This window comes from Ovis aries, chromosome 9 (assembly GCF_016772045.2).
Source record: "Ovis aries strain OAR_USU_Benz2616 breed Rambouillet chromosome 9, ARS-UI_Ramb_v3.0, whole genome shotgun sequence".
In the NCBI taxonomy this organism is placed as follows: domain Eukaryota; kingdom Metazoa; phylum Chordata; class Mammalia; order Artiodactyla; family Bovidae; genus Ovis; species Ovis aries.
In genome coordinates this window covers 32,318,269-32,345,023 of record NC_056062.1, presented here as the reverse complement: position 1 = coordinate 32,345,023, position 26,755 = coordinate 32,318,269, and the positions used below count along the sequence as shown (strand labels likewise).

Here is a 26,755-nt window from a genome sequence, read left to right as displayed (position 1 = left end):
AATGACCCCCGATACCCCACTCCTACTGAATCCTGCATGGCCCCTGAAACTGTGACTTGGGTGGCATTTACTCCCTGACTAAACTTTGTATTTAGCTCAGTGGACTTGAGGACAAGAGTCGATCTTCTGGGCCTGGCCTCATCCCACAAACCATTTCCATCTGGGTCTAGAGGTCAGAGATGGGGGAGTCAGAATTGGAGGCAGAAAAGGGATTTATGTAATATTGCTGGTTCACAGTTGGAAGAGGCCACAGGGCAAGGAGTGTGGTAGCATCTAGGAGCTCAGAGTGGACCCTGACCCCCAGCCAGCCAGAAAGTGGAGACCTCAGTCATAAAGTCAGAAGGACCTGAATTCTACCAACAAGAAGATTGAGCTTAGAATTGGATTTTTCTCCAGAGTCTGGGGGAGAACTAAGCCCAGCCATGCCTTGATATCACCTTTGTGATACCATGAGCAGAAGACTCAGTTAAAATGAGCAAGGGACTTCCCTGGCAATCCAGTGGTTAAGACTCCCTGCTTCCAGTGTAGGGGGCGCATGGGTTCAATCCCTGGTAGGGGAATTAAGATCCCACATGCCACCTGACACAGCCACAAAAACACAAGGGAAAAACAGGCAAGACTTGTGGCCTGCAGAGCTGTTAGGTAATAAGCCAGTGTGACTGCAGTCCCCTGAATTTGTGGAACCTTGTTACACAGTATAGAAAGAAAACTAACGCAGAGCTTGTGGATAGCATTCAAAGGGCACAGGTTGTGCGTGTTGTCAAGCACACGTTTAAGAGAGTGGAAATAGCAGACACAATGAAGTTAAGCAGCTGGCCAGAGACCCCATTGCTGGCGGCCTAGGGCATTCACAGGGCCATCCTCTCTGTCTCCCAGGAGCCCTCCCTGCACCCAGCCCGGGATGGCTTTGCACCCTGCTCCCCGTCCTCGTAGCACTGTGTCCTTCCTCCTGCCATGGCATGTGGTGTGCTCCGTGGTACAGGTTACTCCTTGCCCACACCTCACCCACATCTGCCTCGGTGTCTGTGCAGCAGCAGTGAGCAGAGCGCCTGGCGCTCAGGGGCATTTGGTCTGTGAATGAAAGTGAGACAGGGAGATGTTGATCTAAGAACACAGGGATTCAGAAGCCAGAATGGAGAGTGTAGGATGATGATTTCAGTGACTGCTGAGATATCAAAAATGTGGTTTTTCAAGGGAGATCTCACTCTTGAGTGCAGGTGATTTAGAGTAAAGTAGTGAGTACCAGAACTCATGGACAGTTAACGAAGACATGATTTGACTTCTCTAGGTGACAACGTGAGGCATTCTGATTTTGGAAATCAGAATAAAAAGCAGGTTCTGGTGCCTCACATTACTCTCAGAAGTTAACATGCTGTGTCGGGCTAGAGAGAAATTGACATGGTCACACTTACTTTCCAGATTTGGGAAAGTCACATGTGGTCTTGTATGAAACCTGTGAATAATCTTGTTAATGCTACTATTCATATTTATAAAGCCTGTTATTGACTAAAAACATATATGCAATACTATTTCTCGCTTAATGGTGGAAAGGTATGTTCTGTGAATATTTATAAGCATCCTATCCCATCAATAATCCTGGGATATGACGTTTCTGTTCAGTTTCTGTTGTCTGTAGCTTCCCCTGTAGCTCAGTGGTAAAGAATCCGCTTGCAGTGCAGGAGTCCATCGCTGGGTTGGGAAGATCCTCTGCAGGAGAGCATGGCACCTCACTCCAGTATTCTTGCCTGGAGAATCCCATGGACAGAGGAGCCGGGCAGGCTTACAGTCCATAGGGTCGCAGAGAGTTGGATTCGACTAAAGTGACTTAGCACACACGCATGCACAGATGGAGGAGATAGAAACAACTTCCACCAGAGAGTCCTGAGGTCTCACTGTGAAAGTTGTTTTAAACTCAAAATGATCATTTGTGCTCATTCATTTATTGCCAAGGAGCTGACTAGTAGTATGCTCCTTGTGACTAGGACACATCTTACCAGCAAATGGAAATAACCTTCAGAGAGTCTACCATTTTTTATGGAGACTGGAAGCTCCTTGTGGGAGCATTTGTATGTGAGAAGGACAGTGCAGGGCATGGTTAAAATGAAGAGGAATATGACGAGGATTCTCACTGCAGGAGCAGACGGGTGAGAGTGGTCTTCCTCTGTCCCTTTAGTCAGTGTCATCATAGACTTCTTACAGAAGAGCTCCCTGCAAGGAATAGAGGCAACAGCAGCTCCTCACAGACGGTTAACGAAGACAGGATTTGACTTCTTTAGCTGAAAACGTGAGGCATATCTGCCTGCTCAGTTGTGTCTGACTCCTTGTAGTCCCATGGACTGTAGCCCTCCAGGCTCCTCTGTCCATGGGATTTCCCAGGCAAGAATACTGGAGTAGGTTGCCATTTTCTACTCCAGGGGATCGTACTGACCCAGGAATTGAACCTGCGTTGTAAGGTGGATTGTTTACCATTGAGCCATCTGGAAATCCCCACTGTGGGTGAACTTTACCCTGAACTGCATTGGCAAAGTTTCAGATTTATAATTAATGATAACCTGAATATGCTGCATAAGGTTTTAAGTATGTGTGAGACCACAAGTAGTTTCTTCAGTATTTTCTCAAGTTCTTAGGACACTTAATTCTCACTCTTGACTTCCTCTTCATCTTAGAACCTGCAATTTCCTTTGTAGGAACAACTTCCTGCTGGGCTCCTCTGTCTTCAGCCACTTCTGCCTTGGATGCCCTGCGTTTTCACCCAAGCCATAACTGCATTGCAACACCAGGCCGTTTCATCACCCTCTGAGTTGAGAAAGTCTAGCAGGAAATCACCAGTTGACTGTCCCCAGAACAAGCTTCGTGTTTCTTGGTTGCTGTGTCATGATAGGCAGTTATGAAGGGGATGCTTTGTAGAAAAAACTTCTTTTCTATGGTTTATTTAAGAGTCTTGTCATCTGGAGAACAAAATACATGTAGAAAGAGAGATATTTTCACCCTAGTCTGAAAAAGACCCTGTTGTTAACCACTGTTTCCCTATGGCCACTTCAAGTCCGTTGCTTTCTGTTAATCCCATCTTCTCTCACAGGACCTGATTTCACATTTCTCTCCTGAAGAGGTAGTTTCCTGGATGTAACAATAGGTCAGAGCAGAGGTAGGTACCCTCTCATATGACTAGTATCTGTAAGTTTGGTTGTGGTCTCCCAGAGGGTGTTTTGTGTGTGTGTGTTACCTAACATAGACAGAATTTGCTCTCCTCCCAAAGCAGAAGGAGCCTGTTTAGCTTCCTTCTCTACCAGCTGCAGAAGTGGTGCAAAGTTCATTTCCCCATTGCTGCTATTCATACGGAACTGTTGTGCCTAGCACATAAGGGAAGGGTGAGTGAGTGAAGTCGCTCAGTCGTGTCCGACTCTTTGCGACCCCATGGACTATAGCCTACCAGGCTTCTCCGTCCATGGGATTCTCCAGGCGAGAATACTGGAGTGGGTTACCATTTCCTTCTCCAGGGGATCTTCCCGACCCAGGGATTGAACCCGGGTCTCCCACATTGGAGGCAGACACTTTAACCTCTGAGCCACCGGGGAAGATTTGTAAAAACTTGATTTCTGCTGTTGTTATTCAGAGATCAGATAAAGAGAAGTTTTCAGTGAGTTATATGGTCAGAACCTACTTATTTCATATTCTCTCTCATAGGAAATTTGTCTATGCCTGTCTAAACTCTTGAAGCCATACATACAGGAACCAGGTGAGGCTTTTAAGCTCACAGTCTCAAAGAAGGACGGACATGTATACAAATAGCATATAGAAATTCAGGAGTAGAAGTGGGTACACTGTGTAGTGTTGGCAAAAGAAAAGCCTTTGTGGGTTAGGAGGAACCCTGTAGTAGATACATGCTAAGCAAAGTGTGGGAGTATACATGGGGTATCCTCAGCGGTGGATGTGTAGGTGTTCACTTATAATAGAAAGTTGTGGTAGAGAGGACTTTGTAGATGATGGATGGATTAACAAAGTCTTCAGCATTAAATAAGAATTTGCCTGGTAGAAAAGAAAGAGGCAGGGCATTTCACGGGCTTCCAAGGTGGCACTCATAGTAAAGAATCCACCTACCAATGCAAGAGATGCGAGAGACAAAGGTTTGATCCCTGGGTGGGGAAGATCCCCTGGAGGAGGAAGTGGCAACCGGTTCCAGTATTCTTGCCTGGAAAATTCCATGGATAGAGGATCCTGGTGGGCTGCAGTCTGTAGAGTCGAAAAGAGTCGGACACGATTGAGCACAGCAACAAGAAAATGGCTCTGATTGGTTTATGATCTCAAGTTGTTAGAAATTTCTTGTTTTGTTCTTTTGTGTTAGTTATTATTAAGGCAGCAAGTTGTGGAGATGAAGGAAGGAATTTATATAGATTTGGGACACTTACAGGTATGATTAAGAACCTTGCATGATAAGCATGTTTGTTTGACCTCATTCAAAGTCATGTAGTCCCTGAACGCTTGAGGTTCACATCAGTGCTGGTCCAGTGTCTCAGAAGCTTGGGTTAAATGTTCTTAAGGTCGGACCATTTCTATAAAAAAGCTCATTTCAAAACCTCTCAATGATTTTTCAGGGCTTTGATTTTGTTAGGCATGCTTTGAGATATTCATTGAGCAATGCTGAATCCAGTTATTGTCTAAATTAAATGTTTACACTTTGACTGTAGAAACAAGTTGCAGGAGGTTATGTGAGGATTCCACAGGAACAGGACTGTTTGTTGCTGGATCTGAAGATGGGGCAGCCATGTGGAAAGTAATGTCAGCTAGGAGCAGCCCCCAGCTGATGGGCAGCAGGAATCTCACTCAAAGGCTGTGAAGAGCTCAGTCTTCCACAGCTGTGGGGACTGAGAAGAGGACCCTGTGCCCAAATGAGAAGCAGCCCGCCAGCACTTTGACTGTCCTTTAGGGACTCTGTGTAGAGACTTCAGCTTGGACTCTCTTGCCCTGAATAAAGGTTTGAACACCAGAACTGTGAGCTAATAAATGGATGTTGCCTCAAGCCTCTGACTTAGTGGTGATTTGTTATGAAGCAATAGAAAACCCAGGCTAGAGTTTCCCAGTGCCAGAGAGCCAGGAAGTTACCCCTGGATTGCCTTTTCGTGACTTTTGGTGTACTGAGTTCACAGCAGGTATCAGCAGATCCTAAATTGATTTTAAAAATTTATGATTTAGGTAATTTGAGTTTTATTATAGCAACATTGGACTTCCCTGGTGGCTCAGATGGTAAAGCGTCTGTCTACAATGCGGGAGACCCGGGTTTGATCCCTGGGTCTGGAAGATCCCCTGGAGAAGGAAATGGCAATCCACTCCAGTACTATTGCCTGGAAAATCCCATGGACAGAGGAGCCTGGTAGGTTACAGTCCATGGGGTCGCACAGAGTTGGACATGACTGACATTTGGAGTCTTGTTATAGCAACACTGAGTGATGAAGAAAGAATTTTGGTATTTTCCTTTGTTTACTTTTTGTTTTGTTATATTTTTAATATGTGGTTTTCTTTATCTAGGAAAGAAATTAAGAAAAGTCATTTGTTCTGGAATGAGGTTGGTAAACTGTAGCTTGCATGCTACATCACACCCCTTACCTGTCTTTGCAAATAAAGTTTTATTGAAATGCAGCCATGCATACTGGTTTCTGCACTGTCTCTTATGGTGCTCATGCTGCAGTGACACAGTTCAGTATTTGTGAAAGATACTGTGTGGCCCTCAAAGCCTAAAGTACTTACCATCTGGTCCTTCACCAAAAAAAAAAACAAACCCAAAAAACAAAACTGCCATCCCTTGTTGTAGATGGTGATCTGATTTAAAACCATATTTATCTAACTATAAATAGTTTCCATGAATGGAGATTGATATTTCTCTAAGTCATGTAACATATATGTTATTATAAGAACTATATCTGATTACCAGGATTATATAGACTAGTTTCTACCTCTCATTCTACTCAAATGATGGAAAGTGTATTAAAATTATGAACTCTGTGTGTCTGGAGTCCCTAAGATCCTCTCCAGATTTAGCGATTTGTCAGGAGGAATCATTGAACTTCTAAGTTATACTTGAGGCTGTGATTTATTACAACAAATGATGCTAAGCACAGTCCACAGGGGAAGATGTGTCAGAAGTTGGGTGACCAGTCACAAGCTTCAAAGAGTCCTCGCCTAGGGGTAGCAGAGGACACGCTTCATCTCAACCTGCAGCAGCTCTTGCAGAGTGTAGTAAGCTCACTACTAAGCTTCCGCGTAGTTTCCGTTGTCACCGTAACAGTGCCTGGTGATTGGCTGCAGTGACCAAACCCAGTTCTAGAAGGAAAGCAGATGCTTACCATGAATCACATTATTTGCACAGACCACCTGGACAGAACAGTGCAGTGTGGCCAAGGTACTGAGTGTGAAAAATGTTCCTATCAGTTTGAATATTCTAAGAGGTCAGTTCTCTAGTGCCAGTCAAGAGTCAGTGACTAAAGCAACCCTTCTGAGCACACGTGGTTGGTTCAGCTCATGCATTAATGCTCCTGAGCACCCCATAGTACGTGTTCAGAAACACACAGAGAATTTTTGCTGGTTGTAAATGTTCTGTACAGTCTTTATGTATACAGTTTCAGGTGCATATAGAATGTTCTGCTAGTTACAACTGTATTTCAAATATGTTCTTTTAGTGAATTATTTTTTAGTCAGCATTATCTTTATTTTTCAAGTAAGAAAATCTGCGTTACTTCATGTATCAAGCCCAATATAACTTTATAGAATCATGAGTCTTTAAAACTTCACAAAGTTAAACATTGTTTTGTTTGAATTTATAGTTTAAATCGGAGAGGGCAATGGCAACCCATTCCAATACTCTTGCCTGGAAAATCCCATGGATGGAGGAGCCTGGTGGGCTGCAGTCCATGGGGTCGCTAGGAGTTGGATGCGACTGAAGCGACTTAACAGCAGCAGCAGCATGGTTTAAATCAAGTATCTTCTTAAGGGTGGACTACTTTGCTGTTTCTGGCTTTTAGAGGGGCTAAAATAGCCTGGTACTTCTTTTCATAGTTCATGTTCCTGCATGAATGTTAAAAGAGTAATCGTTTTCAGAGTTGACTTACCTCCATGATATAGTTTTGGCTCATTGTAGCCAATAAAATCCCTAACTGTATTAAACATTATCTTTTAGTTATTGAAATAATGATGAAATGAGCTTTATGAAACATTACACCTTTTAAATACCTTAATATAAAGTGCTTGCTGTATCACCTTAATCAACCCTCATGTTATGGAAAAATATACAGGACAGATTTCTTCTATGGACAGAATTCTCTTAAGTTTTGCCTTCCTGTACTTCTGTAGCTATCAAAGTTAAATATGTATACATATGTGTATATGTGTGTGTGTGTATCTATGTATAAGTTTTCCTCTATTCCTTTGCCTGGCATTGTTTTCTAGACAGAGGCTGATATAGTGTGTTTAGGATTCTGTGTGGATAGAGGGGATTCTTGAGATTATTCCCTTATCTTTTGTGACTGCACAACTATGTTTAAGTCATTTTTCTCTATTTCAGTTTACCTAATTTGTCCTCTTTCATCTCAAAGGAATTTTGTGAGGATTATTTTGATGAAGTTTGATTATTTTGAAGAAGCATCTGTGTGTATATAAAATACGGTCAGGTGCTACCTGCCTGAAGTCCAGTTGGGACCTTTTCAGCCAACCTTGTGTCTGGAGCGAGGCCTGGGTCCTCTGAAATACTTGCTCTTAGATTTGCTTTACAGTGAGTGTTTTGGTTTTACTCGGTTATAAGCAAGTAGCCAGATAGAGATGTCTAAAGAGCAGAGTATATATTTTATTCATCTTTTTAGTCTTCCTGTTGTCCAGCACTGAGCCTTGCTATTTCCTGGTTTCAAACCCAGAGCAAGCAAGGAGCCTGTGACTTTGATAGTCAGAGATACAACAGGAGCGGGCTTGAGCATCGCAGGTTTGAGGTCCACCAGCAGTCTTGCAAATGGTAGGAAAGGAAGTCCATCTGGTACGTGCAGAACTGCACACCTCAACATCCTAAGTAATGTTTCTCTATGAGAACAGCTGTCAAGAAAATGTGAAACTACGTTCAGTCTACAATATTTAAACAGACAGAAGTAGAAGTTAGGGAAAACTACAGCCCTCTCTTAGAGGTCACAGATGGAAGGACGTTGTAAAGGCTCCTGAGAAAGCTCGGCATTTAATTTCATTCATCCATGTTTATTCACATTGCCTTGGCTGTGGAGCCCCTCTCTGCCTTTATCTTCATGCCTGTTAACACCTCCTGGCACCATGCTTGGAGACTGCTACCCAGACTGTGAGGCTGTGTCCTGGCCTTTCACTGCATTGCCTTTGTTTCCTTAGGGCACTTCCCTGGCTTGTTTCCTTGGAAGCCATCTGCCTTCTCCAGACTCCTCCCTCCCTTCTGGCTTCCCACCCCCACCCCATTCGGCACTGTGTAGGATTTTATTTTGCTTTAGTTTAGTTTTTTTAAATTGAAGTGTGGTTGCTGTACAGTGTTATATAGTTACAGGTATACAATATAGTGATTCAGAATTCTAAATGTTATACTCCATTTATAGTTATAAAATATTAACCATGTTCCCCGTGTTGTACCATATACCCTTGTAGCTTTGGTTGCTTGCTTAGTTTGTTGTGTCCAGCTCTTTGCGACCTCATGGACTGTAGCCCACTGGGCTCCTCTGTCCATGGAATTTCCCAGGCAAGAATATTGGAGTGGGTTGCCATTTCCTCCCCCAGGGGTTCTTGCCAACACAGGGATCAAACCTGCCTTTCTTGTGTTTCTTGCCTTGCATGCGGATTTTTTACCCTCTGAGCCATAGGGGAACACCCATAGTCTGGTTTTGTACCTAATATTTTGTGTATGATCTGAATTCTTTGCCTTGAAAAAAAGCAAAGTCTGGCTCATAACCAGCAGCAGTCTGTGTCTTGCCTCTTATTCTGTTTGCAAATGAATAGATTAATTTTTTGAGTGTGTGGTCATTTTGCCTTTCTGTTAGTTTTGAGGCTCCAGTTTTGAGTGTGCTCTGAGTTGGATGTTCCTTAGCCTCCAGCTAACCAGGGAAAGGTATGCCACCCCTGCCTATCTGCCAGAAGACCGCATTGCAGAAAGGCAGGCTGTGTCTTTCCCTGAAAATGTCTGAAACAGAGAGAGAGGCAGCCAGGTTATGTCACAGACGGCGTCTGTACTCCAGTCGAGCCCCGTCTTCCTGGGAGGAGGCGTGCTTTCCTTCATGACCTGTAGTCACTCTCTGGGCCGAGGGATCCTGGTTCTGGGTGGATCTCTGCTGCGAGGCCCTGCTGGCCCCGGGCCACCAGGCACTTCTGTGCTCTGGGCTGCTGCTCAGTGAACTTTGACCCACAGCTTCCTTTTTGAGCGCTGCAGTCACTGTCTTGCTGTCTCTAATGATGAGCCTCTCCCCTGCTGTTGGTTGTTTTCCCCTTGGGCTCCTCAGAGCAGGCACTCTGGTGGAACGGTGCTTCTGTGAACCCACAAAACGTTGGTAGGACTTGAGTTCTGTTGTTCTCATCGGGCTGGAATTTGAGGTTGGAAACATTTTGTTTGGGGAAGGCAAGCCAAGTGGTTTACAGAGGTGTAACTCTGGGTGTAGCTTGTTAAACCTGTTTACCTCAGAAAAAAAATTTTTTTTCTTGAGTGTGTGAGAAAATCTGTCGCTTTTGTTTTCCCTCTCACCAGCTGGCAGTGATTTTCATGGATAAAGTTTCAGTCACAAAAAGCACACAAGTAAACAGTGAAAGTGTATCACCTATGATTAGTTTAAGACTGTATAATCTAGAATTATATTGCTTTTACTGATTTTTAATCCCAGTAGAAAGTAAAATTCTGTTAGGATCTGGAAGTCTGATACACTCCTGGTCTTGATGGTTTTGCCGTCCTTTTCTACACATCCAGTGTTGTCCTTGATAGAGAACAGCCCACGTTAATGAAGGAGTGAGTGTGTGAGTGAGTGAGTGAGCGAGCGTGTGTGTGTGAGCGTGTGTGTGTGTGTGTGTCTGTGTGTATGATGATTCCACCAGAATCTAAAGACCATAGAGGTTAGGATTCTGGTATCTGCTCTCCCCATCACCACCACTAGATCCATTGTACCCAGAATGATTTCTGATGCACAGCAGCATTCAGCTGATTTGTTAAAGGGATGAATTCCATTTTAGAGTTTTGAGTGGAAAGTGTCTGGTAACTAAACTTGTCGATTTATCAGCTGCCGGTATTTCTCCTTCCCATCAGTTTTTAGGAGCTGTGTTGGTTTTGGTCGTTTCGCGCATCACAGCTGCCAGGGCATGTCTTCTTTAGCTTTTTAGCTGTTGCCCACACCTTTTAACCTACGTAAACACGTTTACTGGTTGTTATTAGATTCAAAAGCTCCTAAACAGGCAGCACCTTATACTTCTCTTATTATGTCCTTAAAATTCCCACGACTGTTGTCATTTGTAGTGTGAGTTGAAGAAAGGGAGGCTGAATCAGGATAAACGTGGTGAACTTGGCGTGGCCTGGCCCTTGCTGATCTCCCCAGGCAGGTCTGGGCCGGCCAGTAATTGGGTGGGAGCCTCAGAGAGCAGAAACCAGTGCTTCGAGACATGGGCCTGCCGGTTAGGGTGCAGCTGACAGCTGCCCCCACAGCGGGGCCCCGGGCACACAGGGTGCTTCACTGACCGTGCTGGGCTGAGTCCAGAGCGTGAGGCTTTTGTTTTCGCAAAAAATACAGTAAAGTGAGCTGTTTTTGTCCTGTAATTGGTTATCTCAAGGAGTGACTTTAGTTTAGTTACCTTTCGATTGTTTTGCCAGCTGGGTAAGTAATTTAGCTTACAAAGGTGTCATTTAGAATTGAAGAGGTTATCATTTGTTACTGATATTCTACTGTTGCTGTTGGTGCAACCTATCTATACATTTTAGAACTGGAAGCTGTAATTTCTGAGAGTTGGAGAGTGTTGCTTCATCTGGCTGATCGGTTTCACCTGTTTTACGGCAGCGTGTCGTAGTCTTGCAGGGAGACGCTTGACTTCCTGACTTTGTTAGTGGACGCTGTTTCTATCCAGGAGGACCCTGCACGTGTAGACGTGGATTTAGGTTGAGATTTGATGTAGGAACTAGGATGCTTAGGTTCAGGGCTAGTTCTTTAATTATGAGACTCTTTCCTGAACATTTCATGCAGAAATTAGTGGATGGGATTACAGGAGGTAACTTCAGCTTAAAGAATATCAGATGAATTACATAGAATATTGTGTGAATTAATTTTTTAATTAAAATTTTGTGCTACTTATTTAAAAATCTATTTTAAATAAAAAATGTTGAATATCCACTTATTTAGAGAATTGAAGAATTGTTTTATTCCTGATTTTTCCGCTGATTACAGCTCACATAAATGTGTGTGTATACTTCCCATTTTGTCCTTGCTCTCCTTATCACCCAGATGTATGCACTGCCAGATAACTGGCAGATGTTAAGGGAGAGACAGTGGAGTCTTTTTTATCATCTTAGGTGCACAGTATTATATTATCAAAGTAAGATGGAGTCATTGTGATTCCTGTGATAGTCTGTAGGAGGTTGGTTGTCTATGATGAGGCTGAAGTAATAAATGTACCTTGACTCGGTTCATGGAGCCCAGAAATTAGAGTGCTGCAGCCAGCTTGTCCTCACTTGTGTCCTCCATGAGGAGTCTTAGGGTTGGTGTCATTGGTGTCTTGAATCATTTCTTCTCCAGTGGCATCTTTGTCAAGGAGCTGAATTTCCAGTCTCCTGCTAGGTGGCTCTGTGTGTCTGTGCTCGACCTGTGATCATTTAAAACTCCATGTGTTCCAAAGAACAGCTTCTCTCTCCATTCTTTGCTCTTGAATGTGTCCTCTATTTCAGTCAAGACAGCACCACTGTCTTGACTAAAATTTGGCCTTTTGTAGTGCATTACTACTACGTTATTTGTAGCAGTGCATTCCTTGAACCGACTGTCTGCAGTATTTTCATTAGTGCTATTTGGTTGCCAAACAGTTTTAGAATAATAATTATTAAAATAGTAGGCTGTGAATGCATTTACACCTGCCAGTGTGCTGAATTTCAGCACATTAAAATGCTATAGTAACTTAAGTTGCTGGACTTACCAGGTGACTCAGTGGTAAAGAATCTACCTGCTGATGTAGGAGATGCAAGAGACACGAGTTTGATCCCTGGGTTGGGAAAATCCCCTGGAGAAGGAAATGGCCACCCACACCAGTATTCTTGCCTGGGAAGCCCTGTGGACAGAGGAGCCTGGTGGGCTACAGACCATGGGGTCGCAAAGAGTCAGATGTGATTTAGCAACTAAACAACAACAAACTTAATTTGCTAGAGCATGTCTTCAGTGGGTTTGGGAATGGAAACAAATCTGAAGGCATGGACCTTATCACTGACCTAGGGCAGTCCCTGGTACCAAGAAGCCACATGGAAAGTATGTGAGTGAATTTGCCATCAAATTTATCATCATTCCAAGAAATAAATTTAGAACCTGCTTCCCACTGCTGATGGCTTACTTGATTTGTCTTTATGTGAGAGGACATTTGTGCTCTCTACACCCCGCAGTCTGTCAGTTACATGGTTATCTCTTGCCTCCCAGTGTGAAATCCACACTTGGATTTGTCAAGACTTGTCTGTGTATCTTGAATCCCTGGTCCTTCCCTGCCTCATGTGCTTGCTTTCTTCTTTTCTCATCTTTAAAATGCTAAGAATTCTTCGGTCCTTTGAGACCCAGTGTAGGTTTTGTCTCTTCTAGCGCATCTGCTGGTTTCTGATCAGCCAGAAACAGGGGCTCTATTCTGTGCTCATTTGGAACATCTCATGTGAGCCGTGCTTACAATATCTCCTTTATTTGATTTCAGGTTCGTTATGGAACTGTATCTCATTAAATTTTGTCTCTTGTATAACACCTTACACATAGTATATACTTAATAAGGCTGCTATTTCTTTAATGAAACACTTTCTGTACTTTGAGATATTTCAGTTCAGTTCAGTTCAGTCGCTCAGTCATGTCTGACTCTTTGCAACCCCATGAAACGCAGCACGCCAGGCCTCCCTGTCCATCACCAACTCCCAGAGTTCACTTAGATTCACGTCCATTGAGTCCGTGATGCCATCCAGCCATCTCATCCTCTTGTCGTCCCCTTCTTCTCCTGCCCCCAATCCCTTCCAGCATCAAAGTCTTTTCCAATGAGTCAGCTCTTCGCATGAGGTGGCCAAAGTACTGGAGCTTCAGCTTTAGCGTCATTCCTTCCAAAGAAATCCCAGGGTTGATCTCCTTCAGAATGGACTGGTTGGATTTCCTTGCAGTCCAAGGGACTCTTAAGAATCTTCTCCAACACCACAGTTCAAAAGCATCAATTCTTTGGCACTCAGCCTTCTTCACATTCCAACTGTCACATCCATACATGACTACTGGAAAACCATAGCCTTGACTAGATGGACCTTAGTCGGCAAAGTAGTGTCTCTGCTTTTGAATATGCTATCTAGGTTGGTCATAACTTTCCTTCCAAGGAGTAAGCGTCTTTTAATTTCATGGCTGCAGTCACCATCTGCAGTGATTTTGGAGCCCCCAAAAATAAAGTCTGACTCTGTTTCCACTGTTTCCCCATCTATTTCCCATGAAGTAATGGGACCGGATGCCGTGATCTTTGTTTTCTGAAAAGTTGAGCTTTAAGCCAATGTTTTCCCTCTCCTCCTTCACTTTCATTAAGATGCTTTTTAGTTCCTCTTCACTTTCTGCCATAAGGGTGGTGTCATCTGCATATCTGAGGTTATTGATATTTCTCCCGGCAATCTTGATTCCAGCTTGTGTTTCTTCCAGTCCAGCGTTTCTCATGATGTACTCTGCATGTAAGTTAAATAAGCAAGGTGACAATATACAGCCTTGACGTACTCCTTTTCCTATTTAGAACCAGTCTGTTGTTCCATGTCCAGTTCTAACTGTTGCTTCCTGACCTGCATACAGATTTCTCAAGAGGCAGGTCAGGTGTTCTGGTATTCCCATTCTCTCTCAGAATTTTCCACAGTTTATTGTGATCCACACAGTCAAGGGCTTTGACATAGTCAATAAAGCAGAAATAGATGTTTTTCTGGAACTCTCTTGGTATTTCCATGATCCAGTGGATGTTGGCAATTTGATCTCTGGTTCCTCTGCCTTTTCTAAAACCAGCTTGAGCATCAGGGAGTTCACGGTTCATGTATTGCTGAAGCCTGGCTTGGAGAATTTTGAGCATTACTTTACTAGTGTGTGAGATGAGTGCAATTGTGCAGTAGTTTGAGCATTCTTTGGCATTGCCTTTCTTTGGGATTGGAATGAAAACTGACCTTTCCCAGTCCTGTGGCCACTGCCGAGTTTTCCAAATTTGCTGGCATATTGAGTGCAGCACTTGCACAGCATCATCTTTGAGGATTTGAAACAGCTCAGCTGGAATTCCATCACCTCCACTAGCTATGTTTGTAGTGATGCTTTCTAAGGCCCACTTAACTTCACATTCCAGGATGTCTGGCTCTAGATAAGTGATCACACCATCGTGATGATCTGGGTCATGAAGATCTTTTTGTACAGTTCTTCCATGTATTCCTGCCACCTCTTCTTAATATCTTCTGCTTCTGTTAGGTCCATACCATTTCTGTCCTTTATCGAGCCCATCTTTGCATGAAATGTTCCCTTGGTATCTCTAATTTTCTTGAAGAGATCTCTAGTCTTTCCCATTCTGTTGTTTTCCTCTATTTCTTTGCATTGACCGCTGAGGAAGGCTTTCTTATCTCTTCTTGCTATTCTTTGGAATGCTGCATTCAGATGCTTATATCTTTCCTTTTTTCCTTTGCTTTTCGCTTCTCTTCTTTTCACAGCTATGTGTAAGGCCTCCCCAGACAGCCATTTTGCTTTTTTGCATTTCTTTTCCATGGGGATGGTCTTGATCCCTGTCTCCTGTATAGTGTCAGACACCTCATTCCATAGTTCATCAGGCACTGTGTCTATCAGATCTAGGCCCTTAAATCTATTCCTCACTTCCACTGTATAATCATAAGGGATTTGATTTAGGTCATACCTGAATGGTCTAGCAGGTTTCCCTACTTTTCTTCAATTTAAGTCTGAACTTGGTAATAAGGAGTTCATGATCTGAGCCACAGTCAGCTCCCGGTCTTGTTTTTGTTGACTGTATAGAGCTTCTCCATCTTTGGCTGCAAAGAATTGAGATATTTAGCAGATAGTTAATTTTTAGTTGCAAGTAACAAAAAACAAAATATAGTTAAAGAGGAGGAGAAAATGTTTTAGAACCATGCTAGTATATCCTGAGATTGCCCAGGATTATTTCTGTAATGGACTATAGACCTGAAGAAAGTATTATATGTGAAAGTTTTCAGAGGGCTCCCTTTGGTCAGCTTCCCCAGGGAACCTGCTGGAAGTCAGTCTCTCCATCTCCCTGTGTCTCTCGTCTTTTGCTCTGGCAGCCTAAGCAGACTCACCGAGAGCTTGGTGCTGAGAAGTGTGGTGCCGCTATAGCACATACCTTAAAGTGCAGAAGTGGCTTCAGAACTGGATGTGGGGAGAGGCTGGGAGAGTTTCAAGGTACAGAGACACAAAAACAGACTGGTGTGAAGGGACTGCTAAAGGCGATTCTGGTGAGACCTGAGAAAGAAGTGGTACTATTTTTTATATGTTTAGTTAAATAACGTAGTTACATTAATTTCATCTGTTTCTTTTTATTACTTAACGTGGCTACTAGAATGTTTTAAGTTACGTATCTTTCAGTTGGGCAGCACTGAAATAGAGCTACATGTACGAACATGAATAAGTATTTTAAGAAAGATAATGTTGATGGGAAAAATACGTCATTCAGAGCTGTGTTCAGAGGATACGATTTAAAAATTTTATATAAAGTTTCAAAGCTCACAAAATAATACTCTATAGTATTTGTGTATGTGGTAAAGAATAAAGAGAGAATAATATTCTTTTATGAGAGCAAAAAGAGGATGTTGATGAAATGCCAAATTCAGGAGGGAGTTACCTCTAGGATGGAGGAAAACTCGAACATGAAGAGAGATGCAGGAATTTTCAACTGCCTTTAAAAAAAATCTGAAGGAAAATTTGTATTGTGTTAATATTTGATGAAGAGTGATTAGGTAATGAGCACAGGTATTTTTTAATTTCTTACACTTTTGCATGTGCTTAAATTATTTCATAATAAGTAGTCATTATCTCTCATTCTTAAACTACTTCTGGAAGAATTTTTCCATTTAGCTAAGGAATGACAGAGCCAGTGAAGTGACTTGTGCAACTACAAAACAGTAAAATAGGGGACCAGTGATTCAAAACCGAGTCTTTTTTTGTTCCGAAACTCATAGCCCTCCTTTCTCATTAATCAGCTTCCACAGTAAAGATAAAATGTCGCCTGGTTTCCTGAACCTGCAGACTCCTGTGAGTGGTCTTCGATTCTTTCCTTCTCCTGTCTCGTGCACGTGCACCTCTGCCTGCGTATACAGGGACACACGGTGCATGTGTGCTCACGCACTCAGCATGCTTTGTGAGAGTGTGAGTTCCTTACTGTCAGGCTGGGGCTAAGACAGCTGGGGTCTCGTGAGTGGCCGTTTCTCCCTGTGTCCATGTGAGGAGAGGTCCTCCGCGCTCTTCAGGATTTCAGCCTTTGGGGAGCAGTTCTAAAGGAAAATGTGCTGAAGTGCTGCTGCTTGCCATCTTTTCCTTAAGATGTTTGTTATGGCTTTTGTTTCCTCTTGAAAATTGGACGTGCATAGATGAAGAATACATGGTTTCTTTTGCTGGCTAAGGCATTGTTCATGTTTGATCAGCTGCTGAAGTCATTAATTGTTGTATTCCTCATTGTCATTTACAGAGATCCTCTTAGGGATCAAGAAAATAACTTAAAAAAGAAAATAAATGTAAAATTTAATACATTTATTAAATCCTTAAAACCTCTGTTGGCAAAGAATCTGTCTGCAGTGCAGGAGACCTGAGTTCGATTCCTGAGTCGGAGAGATCCCCTGGAGAAGAAAATGGCAACCCACTCCAGTATTCTTGCCTGGAGAACCCCATGGTCAGAGGAGCCTGGTGGGCAACAATCTATGGGGTTGCAAGAGTCGGACACGACTTAGCGACTAAATGACAATGAAATGCTTAATGTGTTAGATGTTATTATTTCTCCAAATTGAAGATGAAGAAACAGGCATAGGAAAGTTAAATACATTGCTTAAGATAACCTGCGATTGAGGGCAGGGCTGAGCTTGAGATGGTGCTGGGTTCGTATCTGTGCAATCTCTTCCTTCTCAAGTGAGTTCCCTTTTCTGTCTCTTCTCACCCGGGTACAGCTTAAATGTTGATAGTATTCCCACAGTTCCAGCCTGGAGCTGCTCTTCTGTTACGTGGTTTCTGTGGACCGTCTTTCCCTTGAGCTCTCATACTTGAGCGCACAGTTTCTGTCCCTATGGTTCCTGCACTTGGATCTCCACATCGAATCTCTTTCTTTACGCTCCAGGCCTGTCAAGCCATGGCTGCCTCTTGGTCATTGTTACCTCAGCTGTTTCATAGGCATTGCAGTATTAACATACCAAAGCCAAATTCAGTATTGGGAGCAATCCTGTTCCAGATATATTTCTGGAATTCCCTTTCTTGATAAATGTACCTCTCTTGTTGCCCAGACCAGGTGCTTGGGGGGCTCCTTTCACTCTGCCTTCACTTTCATTTCTGACATCTGGGAGTCCTCAAGTATTGTTACATTTTCTTCATTATTTTCTTTCCAGTCTGCTTCTGTCTCCTCCTGCCACCTCTCACATCTTCATCTCTTGCTTTGATTATGGAGGAGACTTCTTGCTAGCTGCTGTCTCTACCTTTCCACAGTAGAGTCTGTTCTTTAGAATGTTGTCTGGGTGATCTCTCCACACCAGCACGTGCCTTGTCTTGTCCCTGGTAAAACTGCCCGTGGCTTGCAAGGGCCTCAGAGTACAGCAGCATGCCCTGCTGTGGTCTGCTCGGCCTTCGACACCCCTCTCCTCTGCTTCTTATAGATTACCCTGCGTGTGCTCTGTTCTTTCTGGCTTCCTATTTGTGGTCGTGCTATTCCTAGTCCCCGAATGCACTTCCTTCTCTCTCTGCCTAACAACCTGCAGTTAGCATCCAGCTTAGGTGGCAAATCCTGATTCGAGTGGCATCTGTTTCCTTCTTCCCCTCTCCCTGTGCCCCAGCTGGCTTTGTTCTCTCACCTGTTCCTGTGCAGCCTGAACAACACTTCTGTTGCAGTACTTCCACCAGTTTGTTCCGTGACTATTTCATTTTGACCTCCCCATCTCCACAAAGCACTCTATCCCTTTCCATTTTTCATGTGAGTCCCTGGCACAGGCCACGTGTAGCTGGTTATTTATTGACTTTTTTCTAGGACAGTGGTTCTCAATCAGGGGACGCCTGGAGACTTTTGACAGTCATGCCTGGAGGGACAGTGCTCATTCTGCTAGTGGGCAATGGCCAGGATGCTGCTAACCACCCTGTGGTGCACAGGACAGCCCCACATTATCCATGGTGAAATGGCAGCGGTGCTGACACTGAGCAGCTCTGCTCTAGCGGGAAGTGTGCAACTCTAGAGTGCTATAGGAAAAGATATTCCATAGCAAAAACATGAAATTAAATTGGGAGTTATTAAGTAATATCCGAAAATTTCATGTCGAGAAACAGTTTTCAGGGTCCACTACTGTGGTTGTTTTGTGGCCTGTTCTTCATGTTTACTCAGAAGCTGTGTCTGGCAGGGCAGGGTTAGGGGGAACATGTGCCCCTGACGAGCAGTGTGTAGTAACTGAACACTTCAGTAACACAGTAAGGTGGACACACAGTTGAGCCTGTGGAGAGGATTGTGGGATGAAGCTCTTCTTTTGACAGTTTTTTCATTTACTTTTTCATATTTTAAATGGCACCTGGTAACAGGTGACTACCCAAACTTTTGAGATGTGGGAATAGATGAGGTCCTTTTTAAGCTCTTAAAAAGATTTTAATGATAAGATTCTCAAAAGGCCAAATGTGATAAATCTTTTGCTTTGTGTGTAAATTAGTAAATAAAGAAAATTGTAATGCTAACCTACACACACAGACGCATCCCAGTGCACATGTGCACACACATACCCACAAGTGATAACCTCGTTCACGTGTGTCCATATGCCTGCTACAGTGCCAATGACACAGTCCAAGCTGACCATCAATAGGAAGGGCTCCTTGTGAGGGTCCCTGTAGCTGCAGTGTGAATTGATGGGGTACAGAACCCATTTAACTAAATGTACAGTTTACATTTAATGAGTTAAAAATTTAGTGTAGCTATTAAATTAGGAGCAGCTACTAATATACTGGAAAATTAGAATGTTGAGGGATATTGTTGCTGACATTAAAACAATGAGAGTGACTTGCAAAATCAAGTAATAGGAAAATATCTACCATATTTAAATGTTTTAGCATGTTTCTGGGCAAAGACAGAAAGCATTAGAAAAGAATGTATTGATTCTTCTCTCCAGGATTTGCCATTTATTTACTTATTTATTTATTGGCCGCACTGGGTTTTCACTGTTGTGTGAGCTTTTCTCTAGTTCCAGCAAGGGAGTCTACTTTATAGTTGAGATTCTTGGGCTTCTCACTGCGGTGGCTTCTCTTCAGAGCACGGGCACTAGGGGTGTGGCCTCAAGTTGTTGCAGCTGCCAGGCTGTAGAGCACAGGCTCAGTAGCTGTGGTGCATGACTTAGTTGCTCTGAGGCATGTGAGATCTTCCTGGACCAGGGATCAACCTGTGTCTCCTGCATTGGAAGGCGGATTAGTTACTACTGACCCACCAGGGAAGCCCTAGATTTGGCTCTTGATGTGAAGTCCTGCTTTATATAATCTGGTGTTCAAAACAAAAATTCTTACTTATTTGGTAGTTCAGAAATTTGAGTAGAAGAAAGTGTAGGAAATGTTAGGAAAAAGACTCAGTGACTCATTCTAACATAGTTCCTGTTTTTTTTTAAATTCCAAAGGTAAATATTTATTATGCTCTCAAGCATATTATTATTATAATATATTATATTACATAACAGTTCTATCCACCATGCCATGATGGTATTTCCCTCAATTATCAAGATAGCACAAAAACAAAAATTAATAGAACATTCTGAAAAACAAGACATTAGAGGGGAAAAAGTGCATAGGACCAGTTTCTTTTTTTTTTGATGTGCGATGAAAAGAGGATTTTATTTTGCTTCATTTATTTTTTAATTAATTAATATATTTTAATTGGAGGATAATTGCTTTATAGTATTGTGATGGTTTTTGCCATACAATCACACGAATCAGTCAAAGGTATACATGTGTCCCCCCCGATCCTGAACCCACCTCCTTCCCCACCCCATCCCTCTGGGTTGTCCCAGAGTACCAATTTCGGGTGCTCTGCTTCATGCATCAAACTTGCACTGGCCATCTATTTTATATATGGTAATATGTGTGTTTCAGTGCTATTCTCTCAAATCATCCCACCCTCACTTTCCCCATCCCACCCTCGCTTTCTCCCGCTGAGTCCAAAAGTCTGTTTTTTACATCTGGTCTCCTTTGCTGCCCTGAATATATGATCATCAGTACCATCTTTCTAAATTCCATATATATATGTTAATATACATTATTTGTCTTTCTCTTTCTGACTTACTTCAGTCTGTATAATAGGCTCTAGGTACATCCACCTCATTAGAGCTGACTCAAATGCATTCCTTTTTATAGCTGAGTAATATTCCATTGTGTATATGTATATGTGTACACAGCTTCCTTATGCACTTATCTGCTGATGGACATCTAGGTTGCTTGCATGTCCTAGCTATTGTACAGTGCTGCAGTGAACATTGGGGTACATGTATCTCTTTCAGTTCTGGTTTCCTAGGGGTGTATGCCCAGCAGTGGGATTGGTGGGTCGTATGGTAGTTCTATTTCCAGTTTTTTAAAAGAATCTCCACACTGTTCTCCATAGTGTCTGTACCAGTTTGCCTTCCACCCAACAGTGTAGGAGGTTTCCCTTTTCTCCACACCCTCTCCAGCATTTATTGTTTGTAGACTTTTTGATCATGGCTATTCTGACCAGCATGAGGTGATACCTCATTGTGGTTTTGATTTGCATTTCTCTAATAATGAGTGATATTGAGCATCTTTTCATGTGTTTATTAGCCATCTGTGTGTCTTGTTTAGAGAAACGTCTGTTTTGGTCTTTTGCCCACTTTTTGATTTGGTTGTTCATTTTTCTGGTGTTGAGCTGCATGAGCTACTTATATATTTTGGAGATTATTCTTTTTCATTTGTTTCGTTTGCTATTATTTTCTCCCATTCTGAGAGTTGTCATTTTACCTTACTTATAATTGCCTTTGTTGTGTAAAAGCTTTTAAGTTTAATTAGGTCCCATTTGTTTATTTTTGTTTTTATTTCCATTACTCTAGGAGGTGGATCATGGAGGATCTTTCTGTGATTTATATCTGAGAGTGTTCTGCCTGTTTTCCTCTAAGAGTGTTATAGTTTCTGGCCTTAGATTTAGGTCTTTAATCCATTTTGAGTTATTTTTGTATGTGATATTATGAAGGGTTCTAGTTTCATTCTTTTACACATAGTTGACTGGTTTTCCCAGCCCCACGTGTTGAAGAGACTATCTTTCCTCCATTGTATATTTTTACCTTCTTTGTCAAAGATAAGGTGTCCATAGGTGCATGGATTCATCTCTGGATTTCCTATTTTGTTCCAGTGACTATATTTCTGTCTTTGTGCCAGAACCATACTGTCCTGATGACTGTAGCTGTGTAGTATAGCCTAAACTCAGGAAGATTGATTCCACCAGTTCTGTTCCTCTTTCTCAATCTTGCTTTGGCTGTTTGGGGCCTTTTCAGTTCAGTTCAGTTCAGTCGCTCAGTCATGTCCGACTCTTTGCAACCCCATGAATCGCAGCATGCCAGGCCTCCCTGTCCATCAACAACTCCCAGAGTTCACTCAGATTCATGTCTGTCGAGTCAATGATGTCATCCAGCCATCTCATCCTCTGTCATCCCCTTCTCCTCCTGCCCCCAATCCCTCCCAGCATCAGTCTTTTCCAATGAGTCAACTCTTTGCATGAGGTGGCCAAAGTACTGGAGTTTCAGCTTGAGCATCATTCCTTCCAAAGAAATCCCAGGGCTGATCTTCAGAATGGACTGGTTGGATCTCCTTGCAGTCCAAGGGATTCTCAAGAGTCTTCTCCAACACCACAGTTCAAAAGTATCAATTCTTCGGTGCTCAGCCTTCTTCACAGTCCAACTCTCACATCCATACATGACTACTGGAAAAAACATAGCCTTGACTAGACGGACCTTAGTCGGCAAAGTAATGTCTCTGCTTTTGAATATGCTGTTTAGGTTGGTCATAACTTTTCTTCCAAGGAGTAAGCGTCTTTTAATTTCATGGCTGCAGTCACCATTTGCAGTGATTTTAGAGCCCAAAAAAATAAAGTCTGACACTGATTCCACTGTTTCCCCATCTATTTCCCTTGAAGTGATGGGACCGGATGCCATGATCTTCATTTTCTGAATGTTGAGCTTTAAGCCAACTTTTTCCCTCTCCTCTTTCACTTTTAAGAGGCTTTTTAGTTCCTCTTCACTTTCTGCCATAAGGGTGGTGTCATCTGCATATCTGAGGTTATTGATATTTCTCCCGGCAATTTTGATTCCAGCTTGTGTTTCTTCTAGTCCAGCATTTCTCATATATCCATAAAAATTCTGAAGTTATTTGTTCTAGTTCTGTGGAAAATGCCATTGGTAGTTTGATAAGGATTGCATTGAATCTATAGATTGCTTTAGGTAGTATACTCATTTTTATTATATTGATTCTTCCAATTGAAGCACATGGTATATTTCTCCATCTATTTGTGTCATATTTGATTTCTTTCATCAGTGTTTTATTCTGTATACTTGGTCTTTTGTTTTTTTAGGCAAATTTATTCCTGAGTATTTTATTCTTTTCAATGCAATAGTGAATGGGATTGTTTCCTTAATTTCTCTTTCTGAGTTTTCATTGTTAGTATATAAGAATGCAAGTGATTTCTGTGTATTAATTTTATTAGCAGTTTCAAACTGGCCTCTGGAAAATATTTCATTGGAATTATATGGGAAAACTCAGTTTTTCATCTTTATCCTTAGAGACTTCTTTGGTCAATTAAGTGGGTTACATCTGAAGAGGCAGTTTTAAAGAAAATTTGAGTTTTAACAAATAGTAAATTACTGTTATACCCCACATTAAAATTCAGAATCAAAAGATTACTTTTTTCCCAGTAGGTGTTAAATGACTAATAGCATTCAGGTTCATGTTATTAGTTCAGTTTTTGAGACTGACAAATGTGTGGCACATTTCTTTTAGTTGATTGAAGGAAGATTGAAATGTTTGTGCTGGATTTGGTGGATTCTGTGAGATAGTGTCTGGCTTACAGTTGGTTTAATATCTTCTTTGGGTATATGGCTTGCTTAGTTTGGATTTTGTATGAAGAAAGAAGTTTAAGATACAGATATTATGTCTGCAAAGTTATTTCAATGAATATAATCATGGGGAAGTAGAATAATGGGCATGGCGTAAATATGGATTTGAGTAAACAATTCTCCAAAGTTAATTGCATTTCTCTTAATTTTTTTTTTTTGTTTTCAGATAAATCCTACAGAGATTTTAGAGTATTCATCAGATAGTGAAGAAGATGACAGCTCTGAGAACGTCTTGGTCATTGATTCAGAATCCTCTCACAAATACCACATGGATTTTGGGTCAAATGGAACACAGGTTACAGAGAGAGGAGAAAACCTGAGGGTAGAATCTACGGAGACCATTTTGCAGACACCCAAGAAACACACAAAACTTCCCAAGACTCCAGAAAGTTCAGCAAAGAGGAAGAAGCTTTTAAGGTTAAATACTTTATAAAACAATTTTTCTTTTTCTTAAAAAATCCAAATACCTAAAATGTTAATTTAAAAATATCTATTTATGTCAGAAGGAAGATTTATAGAATAGAATTGTAATTCTGATGAGCAGTTCTAGAGTCCTAATTTCTGGAGATGACTTATGGATTTGTTCATCTAAGTTGAACATCCACTGTTTTGATCATAACCAGTTTATGTAACTGTTTTCCTTAATGGAGATTGGTTGTTTGGGTTTATCAAATTTTATTTAGTAACCATGTTCCAAGTGCTATCTTAGACAATTAATACAAGTAAATGACTGTTCTTGTTTTTGAGTGAGTTATGTTTAAAGAGATAAATAGAAATAAAGAGTATTGAGACTGCTTTTATGATTGTAGTTGGCGAGAGCAAGGATTCACAGGCCTGAAACTGGCCTATGTGTGAAGAACCATAGAAGCTAGGCTACAGAGGGCCAGCAGAATGTGTGAAGGAGCACAGTAGAGCGTGTAAATGCGCTAATGAAGAACACGGTTTGGGATCTGTTGAGGGTGTGTACTTCACGGAGGGCAGGTACAGCACACACCAAGGAGAGCCCAGTGATGGTGTTAGTGTTGGGTCAGCTGGGGAGGAGGCAAGGAGCTTGAGTTCTGGAGAGCAGTGTCACCCTCTGCTAGAAGCTGCAGTTCAAAGCAGGAGAGGGGCGGGGACCTTAGGGCACATGTTTGATCAGGCTTGATTGGGATCCAGTGTCTAAAAGAGATCCCAGAGGAAAAAAGTGAGATGAGTTAGAAAATAATAGAGAAGACCCAGTGGAGACAGAGAGGTTAGGAATAATCGCTGTCCATGTCCAGGGATGGAAATGGGAGAAGGAGACCTGTTTTGAGTAAAGGAGCAGAGGGGAGACTAGAAGGATGTGACTGATCCAGTGGAATGGATATAGTCTGGTGATCTATCGATGCCTGTTCGCTGTTGTTGTTGTTGTTGTTTTTTGACATAAAGTAAGACAGAATGCCTCATGCCCAGAGTGAAGAAGTTATTAAATACCCTTAAATGAGAATGATGTCGTAGTCTATTGAGAAAACAGGAAAGGAATCTAATTAAAGGGATTCAAATGTCCTTTGCTCATGACTGAAGCAACTCCAGCAATATGCAAATAGTTGATTTCTTCTTGTGATTTCTAAGTGATAACTGAGGGATGTCTGTTTTGTGGTTATTCTTTCAGAGTTACTGTGTTGAAATACTAAGAGTGTGGTTGGTGTGATTAGGGCTGTCTGTCTCAGGCATCAGACTGGAAGACTTTCTGTTGACGCTAGGAGGAGCTTTATTGAACTTCCTGAAGGCCCATGGTTGCTGCCTGGAGCAGGTTTGCTGACCTGGTTCGGAAGCAGGGGAAAGGTCACATGTTTCGGCTCATAGGCTCTCCTGTTTAGAGCATCATGTTTTCAGTTGAGAAAATCTCTTGACTAGTTGTCTAGTAATGATGAAAGAAAGACTTGTTGAAGTGAACTTTTATGAAAATGTTACGGATACAGACATCTTGATAATCCTCACAGGGAAGGGTCATGAGCCGTTGTCACAGAAGTTCAGCCAGGGATGGGGTGGGGGGCAGTCTGTGGAAAATGAAACTGCAATGAGAAAAAAGGTGGTTGTTAATTACAGGTTTCCATTATGTAGCACAAATAAAATATTTATAAATGCCATTAAAAGGATTTTTTTTCTTTTTTTTTTAAACCTCATAAGGACTAGCTAGCAAGGATCAAGTTAAGTAGTTGGCATTTCAAGGCTGGAGAACATTGGCCTTCTCTCCTTGTGATTTGTCCAACAGGGAAATGTTAATTCAGTCTCTTTGGGCCTTCTTCCTTGTTTATTCATTTTTAAAAATTTATTTATTTATTTATTTATGGTTGTACTGGGTCCTTGTTGCTCCATGTGGGCTTTCTCTAGTTGCGTGGAGTGCGGGCTACTCTTTGTTGTGGTGCACAGGCTTCTTGTTGCAGTGGCTTCTCTTGTTGCGAAGCACGGGCTCCAGGAGCACTGTCGTCAGTAGCTGCGGCTTGTGGGCCCTGGAGTGTGGGTACAGTAGTTGTGGCGCACAGGCTTAGTTGTTCCTTGGCGTGTGGAATCTTCCCGGACCAGGGATTGAACCCATGTCCCCTATGTTGGGAAGTGGGTTCTTATCCACTGACCCACAAGGGAAGTCCTATTTTTATTTTTATTGATACGTGGCACTGTTTGAGGCATAACTAATGAAAGTCAATCTAACATTGCTTTGAAATTTTAGTTAGGTTGTCAATAATAAGGCCGTATTACACCAGCCTTATGGTCAGGTGTTTTTTTTTTGTTTGTTTGTTTTTGTAGTGCTTGCTATATTTGACAGAAAACAAAACTTGAAGATACTGTATAGTACGTTTATTTAAATTATTTTCTCTTTACCTGATTTCTTCAAAGAGTGTATTAAAAGTATGTAGTGATTCTTTTTCTGGAAATTAGTTGGAATGTTTTGAATCTTTTTCTTTTTCACTTCACATTTTGTAGAAATGTTTAGCCTTGTCGAACTGATGCCAGTAATCTTTTCAGATATGGTACCAATCTATTTATTTTATATAAAAGATAATTGGACTGTCTTAACTTGCCTGGGAAATGTCATGGATGGAGGAGCCTGATGGGCTATAGTCCGTAGGGTCGCAAAGAGTCGGACATGACTGAGTGACTTCACTTTCACTGTATTGGAGAAGGAAATGGCAACCCACTCCAGTATTCTTGCCTGGAGAATCCCAGGGACTGAGGAGCCTGGTGGGCTGCCATCTATGGGGTTGC

The 26,755-nt window shown here is 42.1% G+C and overlaps 1 protein-coding gene across 8 annotated transcripts in view; it reads left to right on the top strand.

Annotated features, from left to right (window-relative positions):
* The window catches only part of SPIDR (scaffold protein involved in DNA repair), a 285,222-nt gene that overhangs the window by 82,579 nt on the left and 175,888 nt on the right, over positions 1–26,755 (top strand). For 5 of the 8 annotated variants that reach the window (XM_060393383.1, XM_060393381.1, XM_012183635.5 and 2 more), the window contains one exon: positions 23,694–23,944. In XM_060393383.1, coding sequence (XP_060249366.1) covers positions 23,694–23,944 — 251 coding nt within the window. Of the gene's footprint in view, positions 1–3,073; positions 3,146–3,684; positions 3,737–5,523; positions 5,561–16,360; positions 16,455–23,693; positions 23,945–26,755 lie in introns of those variants that run through there. The other 3 variants (XM_060393385.1, XM_060393384.1, XM_060393386.1) reach the window with 2 other exon arrangements.